The sequence below is a fragment of the Orycteropus afer genome, unplaced genomic scaffold, assembly GCF_000298275.1.
Source record: "Orycteropus afer afer isolate SDZICR_OR568_19922 unplaced genomic scaffold, OryAfe1.0 scaffold00085, whole genome shotgun sequence".
NCBI classification, from domain to species: domain Eukaryota; kingdom Metazoa; phylum Chordata; class Mammalia; order Tubulidentata; family Orycteropodidae; genus Orycteropus; species Orycteropus afer.
The window spans coordinates 5,449,513-5,464,192 of record NW_006921672.1 but is presented as its reverse complement, the minus strand read 5'-3'; the positions used below and the strand labels follow the sequence as shown (position 1 = coordinate 5,464,192).

Sequence of the window (14,680 nt, the reverse complement as noted above, 5' to 3'; positions counted from 1 at the left end):
TCAGAATCCATGCTTGTCACCACTGCATGCCAGTCTCTTTCTCTCATCTCCTTCTTCCCACTCCCATCCCTAGCTCTTACTACAGTACCTTTTATATGGCAGGACTGATAATTATGGGAATTATAAATGGAATTTAATGGAAAAGCTAAAATCCAGAGAGATTGACTTTCTTAAAGTCACAGGGCTTGTTGGGATTAAAAATCTATAACGTAAATTAAGATTCCCAGCTGAGGCCATTGTTCTTCAGGCTGCCTTAGTTATTTAAGGAAAGGGGAACAAGGATAAAGGTGAGGGTGGTAATATAGAAATGTCCATGGTACATGGATATTCTTGTAGCAGAGGAAGTTGTGAACTGCAAAGTGGCTCAAAGTGAAACAGAAAGCAAGTTGTATGAGCTCAGTACTTGTCAGGCTTTTGCTTTTCCCGATTTGCCTAGAACGGAATGTTTCTTGGGTGAGTGCCCAGAAATCTGTAGCGTTTCTGTAGCAAATCGGACAATCTTTTCTGTGCCTTACTTTATCCCACAGGATCCTCACCATGGATGATACAGTAGAAGATCCCCCCACATCGGCTGTCTTGCTGGATCATTGTCACTTCGCTCAGGTCATCTTTAACAGCGTGGAGAAGTTTTATGTCCCTGGAGGGGACATCACATGCTATTATACCCTCACCCAGCATTTCATCCCTCGTCGAAAGGATTGGATTGGCATCTTTAGAGTAAGTGGTTAATTGAGTACCAAGTGATCAGGAGCTAGAGATGAATCTTAAAGCATTTTGTGTTATGTCTGGCCACTTTCTCACACCAACGTCTGCTGTGGGATGCACGTTTTAAATTCAATCTCAAACTAAAATAAGATTGCAAACGTTTTGATCCCCAAATTTAATAATGCTTTCATAGACCAATTGCAATTTTTTTTAAATATCCTATTTTGAAATATCCTATGCATAGTGGCTAAGACACTTGCCTGCTAACCAGACGGCTGGCGGTTCAAACCCACCAGCCACTCCTCGGAAGGAAGGTTGGGCAATCCTACTTCCGTAGTGATACTGCCTCGGAAACCCAAGGAGGGGTCGCTATGAGTTGGGGCGGACTCGACGGCACATAACAACAACAACAACAACAACATGGCTTGACAGGGATGGGTAGTCTTATGTAAGGTCTGTGATTTTAAGCAACACATCCTTACTTAGTCCAGTGTTTAATTTGTTTTAATATGAATACCACAAATCTAGAAAAGATGTTGAGAGGTTACCTGGTCCCACACCCTGCATTCAGGAAATCTGTTGCTGAGTATGTCTCGCTTCTTTGTAAAAATTTCTAACCAAGTTTATGGGCCCCGTCAGTGACCTCTTCCAGTGTCTAATCACCCTGTCAGTTCAAGTATAGAAACTGATACTATTTTTTTTATAATCAGCTTCCTCAACCACTTCTTCCTTTATTATCCTCCTCCCATAGCCTTTCTTTGTTTCTGACACATGCACAGACATACGCACTCCATAATGACAGATCTTCCTATTTGCAGAGACTGGAGATAAAGGTCAGATTTAAGTAATTTACACTGCTGAGTTCCAATATCAGTGACCTTTGATTTGACACCTCACTATGTCATGTGCCGGTTTGCTGTGCTGCTCATCCTGAAATCAGACACCATTCTTCACTGCACTGTGAAGAACCCATTGCTTATTCACATCCTTCATTAGATAGCTTTTCCTTAATTGTTTGGAATACCAAACTCCTTGATGGAGCTATAAAAGCTGGAGATAACAAGACTGGTATTTGGAGGTGGGACTAGTTGACAACCACAGGGACACTGGCAAGTGTCATGACAGTTCCTAAGACTGCAGGATATTGAATCATCAAGCTGAAAGGTGAACTAACACAAAACTGACACAGCAGAGCATTTTCTCTTAGAAAGAAGACGGTATTTTTTTTGCTTCCCTCAGTGTAGTAAAACATACAGACTGGTGCTGTCCAAGAGCTTTCCATGATGGAGCTATACTTTTGCTGTCCAATACATGTGGCTGTTGATCACTTGAAATGTGCTAGTGTGACTGTATTTTAAATTTTATTTAATTTCAATTAATTAAAGTAGCCACATGTGGCTAATGGCTATCATTGAACAGTGTAGGCATAGATAAAATTTTTTAAAAAATGGTTAAAAAATTACTTATTTCTTGCAACATGTTTATATTTCTATTTTATTTAGACTGAATGTTTGTATTCTCCAAGTAATGAGCAACCAACTACCAGTGAAGACTTTGTTATAAACTAAATGGAAATCTTGTGCTTTTTAAAAACAAATGTGTTTAAAAGCATTTGAAAAAAAAACCCACAGCATCTCTATTTGGAATGCGTCACGCATTTTGCATTGCCATATGCAAATAAAGAAATAAGGTTAATTCAGAGAAAGTTCTCTAATGTTCATTGTCCATAAAACTATGAACTTGAACACCTACCCTGAAGCCCAAAAGTTGTAAGAAATCTTAAGCTACTAATGCAAGTTTGCTTGTTTGAGAAAATACTGCGTGTGCCCAGGTCCTTGGTGAGGTTTTATGTGTGGTGTGCGTGTGTTTTCTGATCCTCACAGCACAGCAGCCCCATGAGGTGGGTGGGCTTATCTCTTGTACATAGACGAATAAAATGAATAGACTTGAGAGATGGAGACTTTCCCAAGGTCTCACAGTGAGTAAGTGCTAAAGTAGCATTTAATGTCAAGTGTGTTTGACTCCCAAGCCTGGACTTTTTCTCCTGGATTATGTTGGATCCCTTTGAACAATTACAGAATTAAGAGTTGATCTTAAAGTTTGCTTCCTTCATATCCCACAGTGTTCTTTTCTGTGTTGCCTTAATCAAGTTCCTCAACTCCTTATCCCCTTTACTGCCAGTAGTTCCTGGGGCCTGGGAGGCACTTAGTGTTTTTGAATGCAGGCATATGCTACATCTTCTCAATATAGAGAAAGCCACCACCAATCATAGAGCCTAAAGTGGGTGAGAGGCAGCTTTCTTGCCTTCAAATTAATCTGTGATCCTGTGCTCTGTACTTTCCTCTACCTGGGCCTTTAAATGTTTTCAAGGTTTCAAAGAGGAGAAATGCCACAGAGGCAGACTGGGACTAGGAGAGTCATTTTTGCCTTAAGTCTCCTCTAGTAGAGCAGCCAAGGCCAGAAATTGCAGATGGCTGGAAGTTGTTTCCTTGTTCCAAGACAGCAGTAATTCTGAGGCCTTCTCAAATGATATTTCGGTCACAGTGCATTAAGAAACTCCAGGATGTGAATGAGGACTCCATAAAATTCCTGCTTCCTGGACCACCGCAGGCTGCAGTGGCTCTGAGATGCTTACAGCAATGGGGTGTGTATTAATGAGACACTAAAACATGCCCTCGTATGTTCTGATGAGCTTTCAGTATAGCCTTTTCAACTCTTGCTCTGATTCCTTAATATATAAAAGTGGAATTTGTTTTTAGTTCTTTTTCTTCCCACTGGGCTCAAAACCAAACTAAACCCACTGCCGTGGAGTCGGATCTGACTCATAGCAACCCCTCCTCGGGTTTCCGAGGTGGTCTCGTGGTCAAAATATGGCAGTAAATATAATTTTGCCTCTCGTTTGCCGAGATCCCCCCTTGGAGATACAATGGCTCTCTTTCAGTTCTCTGGCGTGCTCTCATCTTCCACAGAGGATTTGCGCCATCTTACATTTAGTGAGAAGATTTTCGACTTGGCCAGCTTTCTGCTCTAAGGCATATTTTATTGTGTTCTCAAGTCTTATGATTTACTGCATTCAGTACCTAGAAGGGGCCTTCGTAAACCACAAGATTGCTAAGACTCCCTGCTTCCCACCCACCCATCCACACACATACATTATTCAAAAGGATGCATTTTTAAAATGCAGTAGTATAATTGGTATAGGTGGCAAGGCTGAATTGGACACAGTAAAGGACAAGCCAGTGTAAAATACAGGCCAGAGTGCTTTTTGCTATAGAACTTCCAAGAATCCTCTTTGTAAGAAGGTAACAGGATTGAGGTTCACAATTCCAGAACTTTTCTCCCCAGTCACTCAATTCTGTGTCTGACTAGGAGATACAATTTTTGCAAAGCTTATGTTAAGTAACTAGTTCTTATTTCCTGCTAAGTCTAATATTTTGGACTTTGTGTACATGTCAATTTTCAGTTGTAGCAGACATTTTAACCATATGTTGTTTTAAGTCAAAACCAAGATTTGATCCATGGTGTGTGAATCCTGACATAATAAACCCATTCGGTTGTATTTCCAACATATACAAATAAGAAGTGTATTTTATGAAGAGATAGACTACATAATATTTTCCCTTTCAGGTGCTGAACAAGAGCTTTCTTGTCTTTGCAGGTGGGATGGAAGACAACCCGTGAGTATTACACTTTCATGTGGGTTACTTTGCCCATTGACCTAAACAGCGAATCAACCAAACAGCAGGAAGTCCACTTCAAAGGTGAGACAATTACTGGATCAAAGGTGTTGGAGACATTCAGCAGACCAGGCTAATTAATCATCTTGAGCTTGTCCTTTCTGGGGCAAAAAAACCAAACCAAACCAAACCTGTATTTAAAATTTTCTGAATAGACCTTATTTTGGATTAAAAAACATGTTGTGTTTTCAGCTTATTACCTGCCCAAGGATGATGAGTATTACCAGTTCTGCTATGTGGATCAGGATGGTGTGGTCCGAGGAGCAAGTATCCCTTTCCAGTTCCGTCCAGAAAGTGAAGAAGACATCCTGGTTGTTACCACTCAGGTCTGTAAATATCCCACCTTGATCCCTTTCTGCCATCAGATTAGCAATTCCAGGACAAGAGTGAACTAATAAGTCTTTTGAGCCAGATAGTGTTAGGAAAATTTATATAATAAACACCGCAACCCACTCAGAAATGATTTCAGAACCTTAAAAAGAATCATGAGAATAAATTATCTCTCCTTTCTAAACTTTTGACTCATATGCCACTGAGTTATTTCCTTAACTTTTCCAATTACCTAATTCTTGTCATATGTACACCTTACCACCATAGTAAATTTATCAGCTCTCTCTTTTTTTTTTAATCAGCTCCTTTGAGGATAGAAGTACCAAATAATCTTTATATCTCTCTCAACTCTGAGCCAGACCTGTCGTGTATTAGATTCATTTACTTAGTCATTTAACAGGACACCTGCTTTTCATTCAGCACCGTGGTAGGCACTAGGGATGTAGTGAAGAATTAAAACACTGTCCCAACGGATAGATGGGTGAACAAGCTAAACAATTATGTATGTCTAAATGGAGAGTGTATCCAAGATCATATACAGGGTTGGCAGAAAATGGGCCTCTCGAAGAGTATGAAGGGATGGACACTGGGAGGAGGTAACTATGGGGAGGAAGTGGGAGGGGAGCTGCTGCATTGTAAATTTTGGTCAATGACACGAGACAAAGTATATGTGAACTGCTGTATGAAAAGTGAATTTACTCTGTAAATCTTCACCCAAATCCTAAAAAAAAAAAAAAAAAAAAAACACTGTCCCAAGCCTCAAGGAGCTAAGTGCAGTAGGAGAGACAAACAATACTAAGTGTCTGCAAGAAGAATCTACATTGCTTCCTTCTTTCATTCCTTGTTTTGACTTTTTATGGCCTTGATTTTTGTGATATTGATAACCTTCATGCTGTCCTTCTGCGGAAATACCATATCACACCTTGAACTAGATGAAGCTGCTGCTCCCATTGAGGGTATACGGGTGTCACTACAGTGGGTGGGAAATCAGCCAGACCTGCACCCCCCCCAGTTTATGGGAATTTTCTTTCAGAGGGACCTAAATATCCACTGCGGTATAAAGGGTCAAATGTGAGTTTGTGTAATGTTCTTTCATAGGGAGAGGTGGAGGAGATTGATCAGCGTAACAAGGAGCTTTGTAAAGAAAACCAGGAGCTGAAGGACAGCTGTAGCAGCCTCCAGAAACAGAACTCAGAAATGCAGGCTGAGCTCCAGAAGGTGCAGGTATGGCTGCTGGCTACAGGTGAAGTTGGATCACAGAGGGCAGAATTGGATGCTGCCTCTTACCCAGCAACATTGTCTGTTTTGCTTGTGATCTCACTCCCTTATACTAATTATATTTGTTGACTGTCTGAGATACTAAAAAAAGAAAAACTTGAACTGGATTGTCCCTTTGATGACTTTTCAGTCTGTTTTCTTTTAGGGACTGCAGGAGGAGCTAGAAACTCTAAAGAGCATCAATAAGAAGTTGGAACAAAAAGTGAAAGAGCAGAAGGACTGTTGGGAGATAGAGCTGCTTCAGTGAGTTTATTCCATAATTCTTAGATATGAAGATGATATCAGATACCCTTAGGTAGAGAATTTGTATCAAAATGGGAAGGAAAAATGACCTGGGTTCAAATACTAACTTTAGGGATTAAATACTTGCAGTCGTTTGGGGTCAAGAAGCCAAAACAGGATTGTAGAAGAGACTAACCAAACCCATTGGTATCGTGTTGATTCCAATTCATAGCAACCCTATAGGACAGAGTAGAACTGCCCCACAGGGTTTCCAAGGCTATAGTCTTTATGGAAGCAGACTGCCACATCTTTCTCCCACAGAGCGGCTAGTGGGTTCAAGCTGCCAGCCTTTTGATTTGCAGCTGAGCGCTTAACCACTAGACCACCAGGACTCCTGTAAAGAGACTAGTGGATTTTAAAATAATCCTACAAGGTTAGAGCCAAGCGATCCATGTATCATTTAAGGCCAGAGGCAGCTAACCAAGAAAAACAACTATTGCTGCTTCTCTGGATTAAGTAATATAGCATTAGATTCTGAGGTCAGCACTTGTTTAACATAGTCAGCTCTACCTCCACAGACTCAAAGAGCAAAACCAGAAGATGTCTTCAGAAAATGAGAAGATGGGAAACAGAGTAGATCAGCTTCAGGTAGGTAATGTGTTTTGTATTTTCTTAATCTTGCCAACTGCCACCACTTTCTGGTAGCCCGGGAAGATGCATTTCATTGTAACAAGTGCCTCACAGTGTACCTTTCAAAGCACAGGACTGAAGTTTCAGGTTGTGTGTTTTCTGGTTTTGAACCAAACACACACACCCTCCTCCTCTTTTTAAAACCATCGTGGTCCTTAGGGAATTGAAGAATTTGTTCAACTTATGTTTATCATGAGCTCTTCAGATGGATGACAATCCTCTCTGCCAGTGGTTTTCAAACTATTTTTGGTCCTTAGGGAATTGAAGAATTTGTTCAACTTTACTTATCATGAGCTTTTCACTCTTCAGATGGATGACAATCCTCTCTACCAATGGTTTTCAAACTCTTTTTAGTGACATATCTTCCAAGCAAATCTTACTTGAAAGCCTGGAATGTAAAGCAGAGACATCAGAATTGCTGTCATTTTTAGGAGGTTATGCCTTAAAGAACAGCTTTAAGGAGTGCTTTAGGGTCTAAGATTATGGGGTTTGGTAGAGCTGAAAAATGAAGTTCTGAAGGATATTTGGCAGTTGGAAGTTGTTGGGGAAACACATCTCTTTGTTACTGTACATAAAAAAAAAAAGGCATTGTTTCTGTTTAATTTCCCTTATATCTTAGTCATATTGTTGTCGCTTTAGGCCCAGCTGTTAATTCAGGAGAAAGAAATGGAGAAGCTTACTCAGGGAGATAAAGATAAGACCGAGCAACTGGAGCATCTGAAAAAGGAAAATAACCAGCTGTTTCTCAGTTTAACTGATCAGGTAGAGCATGGAAGAAAATAACATTTTTAGGCATTTGCAAGAAAATATGTACACTTTCTTTCCTTGTCTTTACCTGGATGTCACTGGCTCTGGGAGAGCTCTCAGAAAAAGCCATCTCACATGAGATGCTCACAGTTTTTCTCAGAAACTGTAAGAGAACTTGTCTCCTCTTCTGCATGCTACTTGCTTGTTAGCTCAGTGGGCCTTTCCTTGGTATATGGTGGGGTAGAGGAAATGTTTTCCCAGCGTGAGACTGAAACCGTTTTTTTTTTTTTTTTTCAGAAGAAGCATCAGAAACAGCTTGAGCAGACCGTGCTGGAGATGAAGCAGAAGGAAACTGCCGCAGCAAGGAAACGGCAGGAGTTAACGGCACGTCTGTCTTTGTGTGACTTGCTGGGACGGGGCATGGGGAAGGGAATTGATACGCCCTGTTTTCAGGTGACGGGCTGGAATAACATTGGCCTGTGCATGGTTTGCTCCCTATCTAAAAAGAGAATCTGCTGTTTACAAAATCTTTAGAAGTGGGCATTTCTAATACATGATGAGTAACAGGGAAATACTGAAATTTTAGAAGTATAATAGCAAATGTATAGCAAATTTTGTCATAATTAATAATAATAGCAATTATAATTATAGACTGTAGTAATGAAAGCCTAATTGACTAATAATGTCTTATAGTGTTGGAAAAGAAGCCTCAGGTTAAGATAGGTGCCTTGAAGCCCCGTTTTCTGAATTGATGTTAGGGCATGAGAAATCCTGATGTCTGGAAGATATCTAACTATGGGGATTGTAACTCATATCTATGCATCATTCATTCAATCATTATTTAGTCAATTATTGAGGACCTACTGTTATATATAGTTTCAGCGTAACAGTAAAGAGTAGAACAAAGTTGGCAAATGGGCAGCTCACAGGTCAAGTTCAGCCCCCAAAATTAAAGTACAGTTGCCCTTTGGTATCTGTGGGGATTGGTTGCGGGACCTCCATAGACACCAAAATCCAGGGATACTCAAGTCCCTCATACAAAATGGTGGACTGTTTGCGTGTAACCTAAGCATATCCTCCTATATACTTGGAATCCTCTCTAGATTACTTCTAACACTCAGTACAATGCAAATGCTATGTAAATAGCACTTTAGACTTCTGTGAAGCTTTGCAGGATTGCTTTGACCACGTAATTCCATACCCCCTGCCCCAAATATTTTGGATCTGTGATTAGTTGAGTCCATGTATGTGGAACCTATGGATACAGAGGGTCAACTGTAGTTCGCATCATTTTAAAATTGGATGTTTCCCTTTCTAAAAAGATGTATTTCCAACTTCTTTGGCAAATTTGGAGGATGTGGCAACATTGAGCCCATGTTCCCACATAGCAACACTATCTGGAGCCAGTTAGCTGCTGTGCCCTTCAGATGGGCATGCATTCTTCATTTTGCTGCAGTCTTTGCTGTTTTGTTGCATCCAGCTCCTTCACTCAGTTACATTACTTGCCTGGCCCTTATACACACATTAGAATTTGTTGTGACCTCTGATAGTGCAGTGGAATTACTGTTTTCAATAACATAGCCATTCAAAGGTTTGAACCTCCTTGTGGCTGGTGTGAGTTTCCTTGGTTTTCATGAGGTATTTTTCAAGACCTGAGGCAATTCTTTATTCCTCATGTGTATTCCCAAAGGCCTTTAACTATGAGGATTATGTATCTTTATACTTCAGGAGCCTAGAAACGACAGAACAGCAGTGGAGGAGCAGTTAGTACAAGAGGTGGAACACCTAAAGGCAAAGGTAGAGGCCGGGAAAGCCTGTTTCTTAGAGAAGTACAAGGAGTGTCAGCGCCTCCACAGACAGATCAGGCAGCTCAGGGCTGCTGCACTGGTAGGTGGCAGAGACAAGGGGCCCAGGAAAACAAGGGGTATAAAGACCATGGCTCTCAGACCTAGCCCAGAGGATCATACATCCTTGTTCGCAGGAGAACTTTATCTTTCAGCCAAAAACAGAAGGGAAATGATGTGAGGCCAGAAACTAGCTTGGGGATTCCCATCAGAATTGGCCCCAGCTCAGTCATGGTCTCTGGGTTTCCTCAGGGAAGGTTTTTGTAATCATTGGAGAGGCTTCTGTGCAGACTCAGATAGTCCTTTCTTATTTCTGCCTTTTGAGGAAGTGAAGCAGGACCAGCAGAGCCAGCGGCAGCCAATGGGGATGGGGAGCAAGGAGCCTGCAGTGAGCACTGTCGTCGGGTAGCCCCTTCTCGCATTACTACCCCAGGGTCGGCTAGAAGCGCACAGCAATTTGGGCACCAACGGTCAAATAAAAAATCTTGGAAAACCACAAGTAGGATTAGCTTAAGTGTTTTTGTGAGGTATGCGAATGTGTATGTATGTAGGTAGGAGACAAAAGCACTAAAGCATGCCTAGGGGTACTTGAAACTAGTCAAGCCAACCCGTCAAGTTGGGAAGTAGAAGACCCAGTCTGCATTCCTTGTAGTCTTGGATAAATGCCTTCCTCCTTAGTGAAACTTGAGTCCAGATCTCTATTCTCACCCTGTGGGAGAAAGTCATTCCAACTTACCCTGAAGTGCTTCACGCTTCAGTGAGTTAGATGTTTATTCAGAACAATGATGATTGTTTTCATGGGTGGGTGGGATTAAACAAGGCTCCATTTATCCCTAATTCTGTCAAGTCAGTCTTGAGGTTTTTCCTAAGTTTACATTTTCTTCATTTGATGAGTTATTCTCTCAGCCAAACCAGAAGAACCCAGCATCTTGATGCCAGCACAGGCATTTTGTTACGTCACCTTTCTATAAGTCAGCATCCCCTCCATAGTACCACTCCTCCCTGTCCCGTTTCCCTCCCCACCCCACCTCATTCCCACCTCCCTGGAAGGCCAGAATCCTCTACATTCTCAGATTACAATTCGTGATCCTAATCCTAATTTTTTTTTTTTATTGTTGATAGGACCAGAACTTTGACCTATCAAAAAGACTGAGTGAGAATGAGTTTATATGTAAAACTCTGCAGAGAGAAAATGAGAAAATGGAGGGAGAAAATGATGTAAGTGTGTGAACCTGCTGCCTTCAAATCCATTCCTACTCTTAGCAACCCTCTAGGACAAAGTAGAACCTCCCCTTAAGGTTTCTAAGGCTATAATCTTTTATGGAGGCAGACTGTCACATCTTTCTTTGCAGAAAAGTTGTTGGGTTTGAACCACTGAGCTTTTGATTAGCAGCTTCACCACCACACCAGCAGGGTGAAAGAGAGTGGACCTCAACTCCAAGGTCTTAAGCGGAAGGAGCAGGGTATATCAGAAATGGTGATAAAATAAAAAGTTAAATAAAAGGGCCCTTTTCTGAGACAATAGATGAGACAGTTGCTCCTGAGCAAAGATTAAATTTAATCTGGTTTCCTAATCTACCACAAAGGAGCTATGGTGGCATAATGCCTAAGGGACTTGACTGTTAACCAGAAGGCTGGTGGTTCAAACCCACCAGCCACTCGGAAGGAAGGTTGGGCAATCTACTTCCGTAGTGATACAGCCTCAGAAACCCAAGGAGGGGTCATTATGAGTCAGACCCGACTCAACAGCACATGACAACGACTGACAATCTACCACAAAAGCCTCTCTGTTCTACAATTGAAACTCGTGTGGTATGGCTATAGTCACCTTGAAAGGAGTAGTTCTTCTGTGCTATAAAAATATAGATAATGAAAGAAGCAGTATTGATGACCTAATTTATTTTGCTTACCTTGACAGCTATTAAAAGTATGTTCTTTAGAGGTATAGTATCCTGTTACTTTTATGCTAGCTAGGGGACCCATTTCCTACAGCACTTTTTCCTTTTTCTCTGCTGCCAAACCAGTAATAGAAGTGGTGGTCTGTACCAGTTCTGGACCCATGGTAGGCCTCTAATAAATGCTGTGCATTCATTCATTCTTTCATCAGTCCATTCATTCATGCAGCCAATACTTCATTATCTGCTAAGTATTGAACACTAAATTATTGTTGATTGATTGATTGAGGGTGATGGCAGCAGATAAAGTGGTTACACTTGTCATTCTCCTGCTCTTGCCGAGCATCAAAAACTAGGTGTCCAGGCATCCTCATGACTACTAGATCTGCACTTCCAACAGTTCTCCACCTACCTTCTCTGCAACACGTGGACTATTCCTCCAGGCAGTCATTTCTACTTTGGTCATATGCCCATGTGTTACAGTATTGCAGAAGGCCTTTGAGAAGGGCTTGTCGTTGATTCTCATTCATTTGACTTAGATAAGTCTATCTAGAGTTTGAAATACCTATTTTCCTGGGTTTGTCTCAGGGTGAGTGGGAGTGGCAGTTCAACAAGAAGGAAAAGATCTGGTATTTGGAGGCTTTGTTGAGAACTATAGTGAAACCTTAAAATGTTAATGGGCCCATTTACTAATTTCCTGTTTTTTTTTTCCAAGAAGGGAAGATTATATTAGATGAATGTTCATGTTGTATAAAAATTACTCTAGGAAGGACATTGGAAGAAGCACTTGCTCTCAATAATATACAACAGTTTTAGTCTTAATATAGCTTCCCTCATATATGCACAAAACATTTGCCCTCCCCTTACTTCAGTTGGTATGTATTCAGAAACTGTATTGTTTTAATCTAAACAAAATCCAGCAAATATATTTAAGTTCAGTTGAAGATCTCAAATATTTGGAATGTTGAGACTGCTGTTTCCCCTTTTGAAGAATTATGGGTTATCATTTATGTGGGTTTCTCCGGTGCCACATTGAGAGCTGCTTGTAATGAACTGCCCCTTCCCAGTTCCTGGTGATCGTTCTGTGTTGCTCCCTTTCACTGTGTCTCTGTTTCTCTGTCCCCAGCTTTTGAAGAGGGAGAATAGCAGATTGCTGAGTTACATGGGTCTGGATTTTGACTCTTTGCCATATCAAGTGCCTGCTTCAGCTCAGGGAGGTGCACGACAAAACCCAGGACTTGTGTATGGAAACCCATATTGTGGTAAGACAGCTTTGTCGTTCGTGCTAGAAGGCCCCTGTGTGCCTAAATTTCTTTCCCCTACTAAATTTTTTTTTTCTTTTGGGGCTGAGTTGCTAATTAAGACCAGTTTCATTGTTAAGACTTGCTGGGCAGAAACTGAGGATCCAATAGAAAGATTGCCAGGCGTGAAGCGTTAATTGAGAAATAAATCTGGATTCTGAAGACGCAAATCAGATCATTCGCCCAGAGGCAGCAGACACAAATTGAGTCCCGAGGCTATATTCCAAATGTATAAATCAGAGAAATGTCTTTATGTAGAAGATATATACATACAAAGCTGAGGAGGCTAATTAAGATTTAGAAATGGAAGCACTAGGGCTGGGTTATTCTGCCCAGGAGCTGGCAGTTAGGGCAGCCACCCTGATGGCCTGACTTAGGGTAGTAGGAGTGTGCTCCAGAGAGACTCATGGTTTGGAGGACAGGAAATGGGGTGAAAAACACTCTGTCATTCAAGGAGTTGGGGTAGGGTGTGCTTGCCAAATGGGGAGCTTTTCTCTCTTGTCTTCAAAAGCAATATAAGACCTCATTTGCTTTTTTGGATAGTTTATGGTGGTAATTTTGTCTTAAGAGTCATAACCAGATCTTTGCAGGGTACGGATTTTTTCTTTAAAAATGTCTTTGTACAGATGCAGCCTTAAAATCTATCCTCAAGACTGTTTTCTTGTTAGGTTGTTATTGTTCTTATTAAAACCTTGTTTATTTTTCTATTCTGAAAATAGCTTTATTGTTTTTTCTGATTATATCTCATGTAACTGGCTATTGAAAGTGCATTTCCTTTTTATTTCCTTTTCCTTTTATACTTTTCCTTCCCTTTATCATTGATCCCTTATATCAGAAATAAATGGTATATACCAGAGAGAAAGAAGCAGAGGCAGTGGGGAGAAAGGAAACGATGAGAGTTGCAGAAAACATCTGCTAGAACACAGGTGGACAGTGAGAGAATCTAAGGATGATGGGTTTGTCACTGAGTGAAACCTTTTTTATTCCTCTCAGGTATCCAAGAAAGTTCTTCTCCCAGCCTGGTAAGTATGAGCAAAAATCTGAGAGAAAATTTCCTTTCCTACTCTAGTTGATGGGAGAATATGGGGGACTGGTTCATTTTGATAACTCCAGAGGTCAGCTGAATCAATTTGTTCAGTCCCCAAACCTGAACCAGCCTGTTGAGGTGGGGAGAAGAAAGCGGTTCATCCGTCAGCATGCTGCACAAGATCGCCAGCTGTGAGTTAAGTTTGGTAGCACGACTAGGGAAGAAATACGTACTAGGCAGCTAGCCAAACAAAGATGCGTCCAATACCCCTTCCAGGGTAGAAGCTATTTTGACTACTTAAGCAGTATCAGGCCCTTTCGATCCTGGAGCTTAGAGAATGCCCCAGTGAGTATCTCCAAATGTGAATTCATTCATTATTCCATGGTAGGTTTTTGAGCACCTGCCATATACCATTCAGTATGCTAGGTGCTGCAGGTAAAGTAGGAAACAAGATAGATGTGGTCTCTTGCCACATATAACTGAAGTTTTACTAATTGCTGCTTTTCTCCCCAGGCCTCCATCAAAAAATGCACCACCTGCCACGTGGACTTTACTGATGATGTGACTAAGGAGGGTCACACCGTGGAGCATCATATGCAGGGCGTTTGTTTGGATTGTCCAGTTTGCAACAAAAGCTTTCCAGTAGACCAGATGCAGATTTTTGAAGACCATGTGCTCTGCCACTCTCTATAAGTGTCACAGCCTCTTGGATCTGTACTGTAGGGAGATTCTATAGAGTAGAACCTATCACTTCTACTATGAATTAGGACTCAAGATCCTGCCTAATCTGATATTATTAGGGATTTATTCAGCCCTGCTGTCCCTAGAGGTGGAGTCATGTTGATTAGCTGAAGGATAGTGTTAAGGGCTGTTATTCCAATGAAATAACTCTAGCTGTGCCAGC

General features: G+C 41.2%; 1 protein-coding gene across 1 annotated transcript; it reads left to right on the top strand.

The window, feature by feature from the left end:
- Positions 1-537: 537 nt before the first annotated feature.
- Positions 538-14,469, top strand: CALCOCO2 (calcium binding and coiled-coil domain 2). Its single transcript, XM_042781085.1, has 12 exons — positions 538-717; positions 4,364-4,466; positions 4,635-4,768; positions 5,871-5,996; positions 6,196-6,293; positions 6,851-6,920; positions 7,602-7,724; positions 8,007-8,093; positions 10,676-10,771; positions 12,575-12,710; positions 13,743-13,771; positions 14,290-14,469. The coding sequence occupies exons 1-12, from the start codon at positions 538-540 to the stop codon at positions 14,467-14,469; spliced, it is 1,362 nt and encodes a 453-aa protein (XP_042637019.1).
- The last annotated feature ends 211 nt before the right edge of the window (positions 14,470-14,680 follow it).

Excerpts from the sequence above, each read along its gene's own strand:
- CALCOCO2 (XM_042781085.1), top strand. The coding sequence starts at position 538 with ATGGATGATACAGTAGAAGATCCCCCCACATCGGCTGTCTTGCTGGAT. Across the intron at positions 8,094-10,675 it reads GGAAACGGCAGGAGTTAACG|GACCAGAACTTTGACCTATC; the intron begins GCACGTCTGTCT and ends TATTGTTGATAG. Across the intron at positions 13,772-14,289 it reads AAAGTTCTTCTCCCAGCCTG|GCCTCCATCAAAAAATGCAC; the intron begins GTAAGTATGAGC and ends TTTTCTCCCCAG.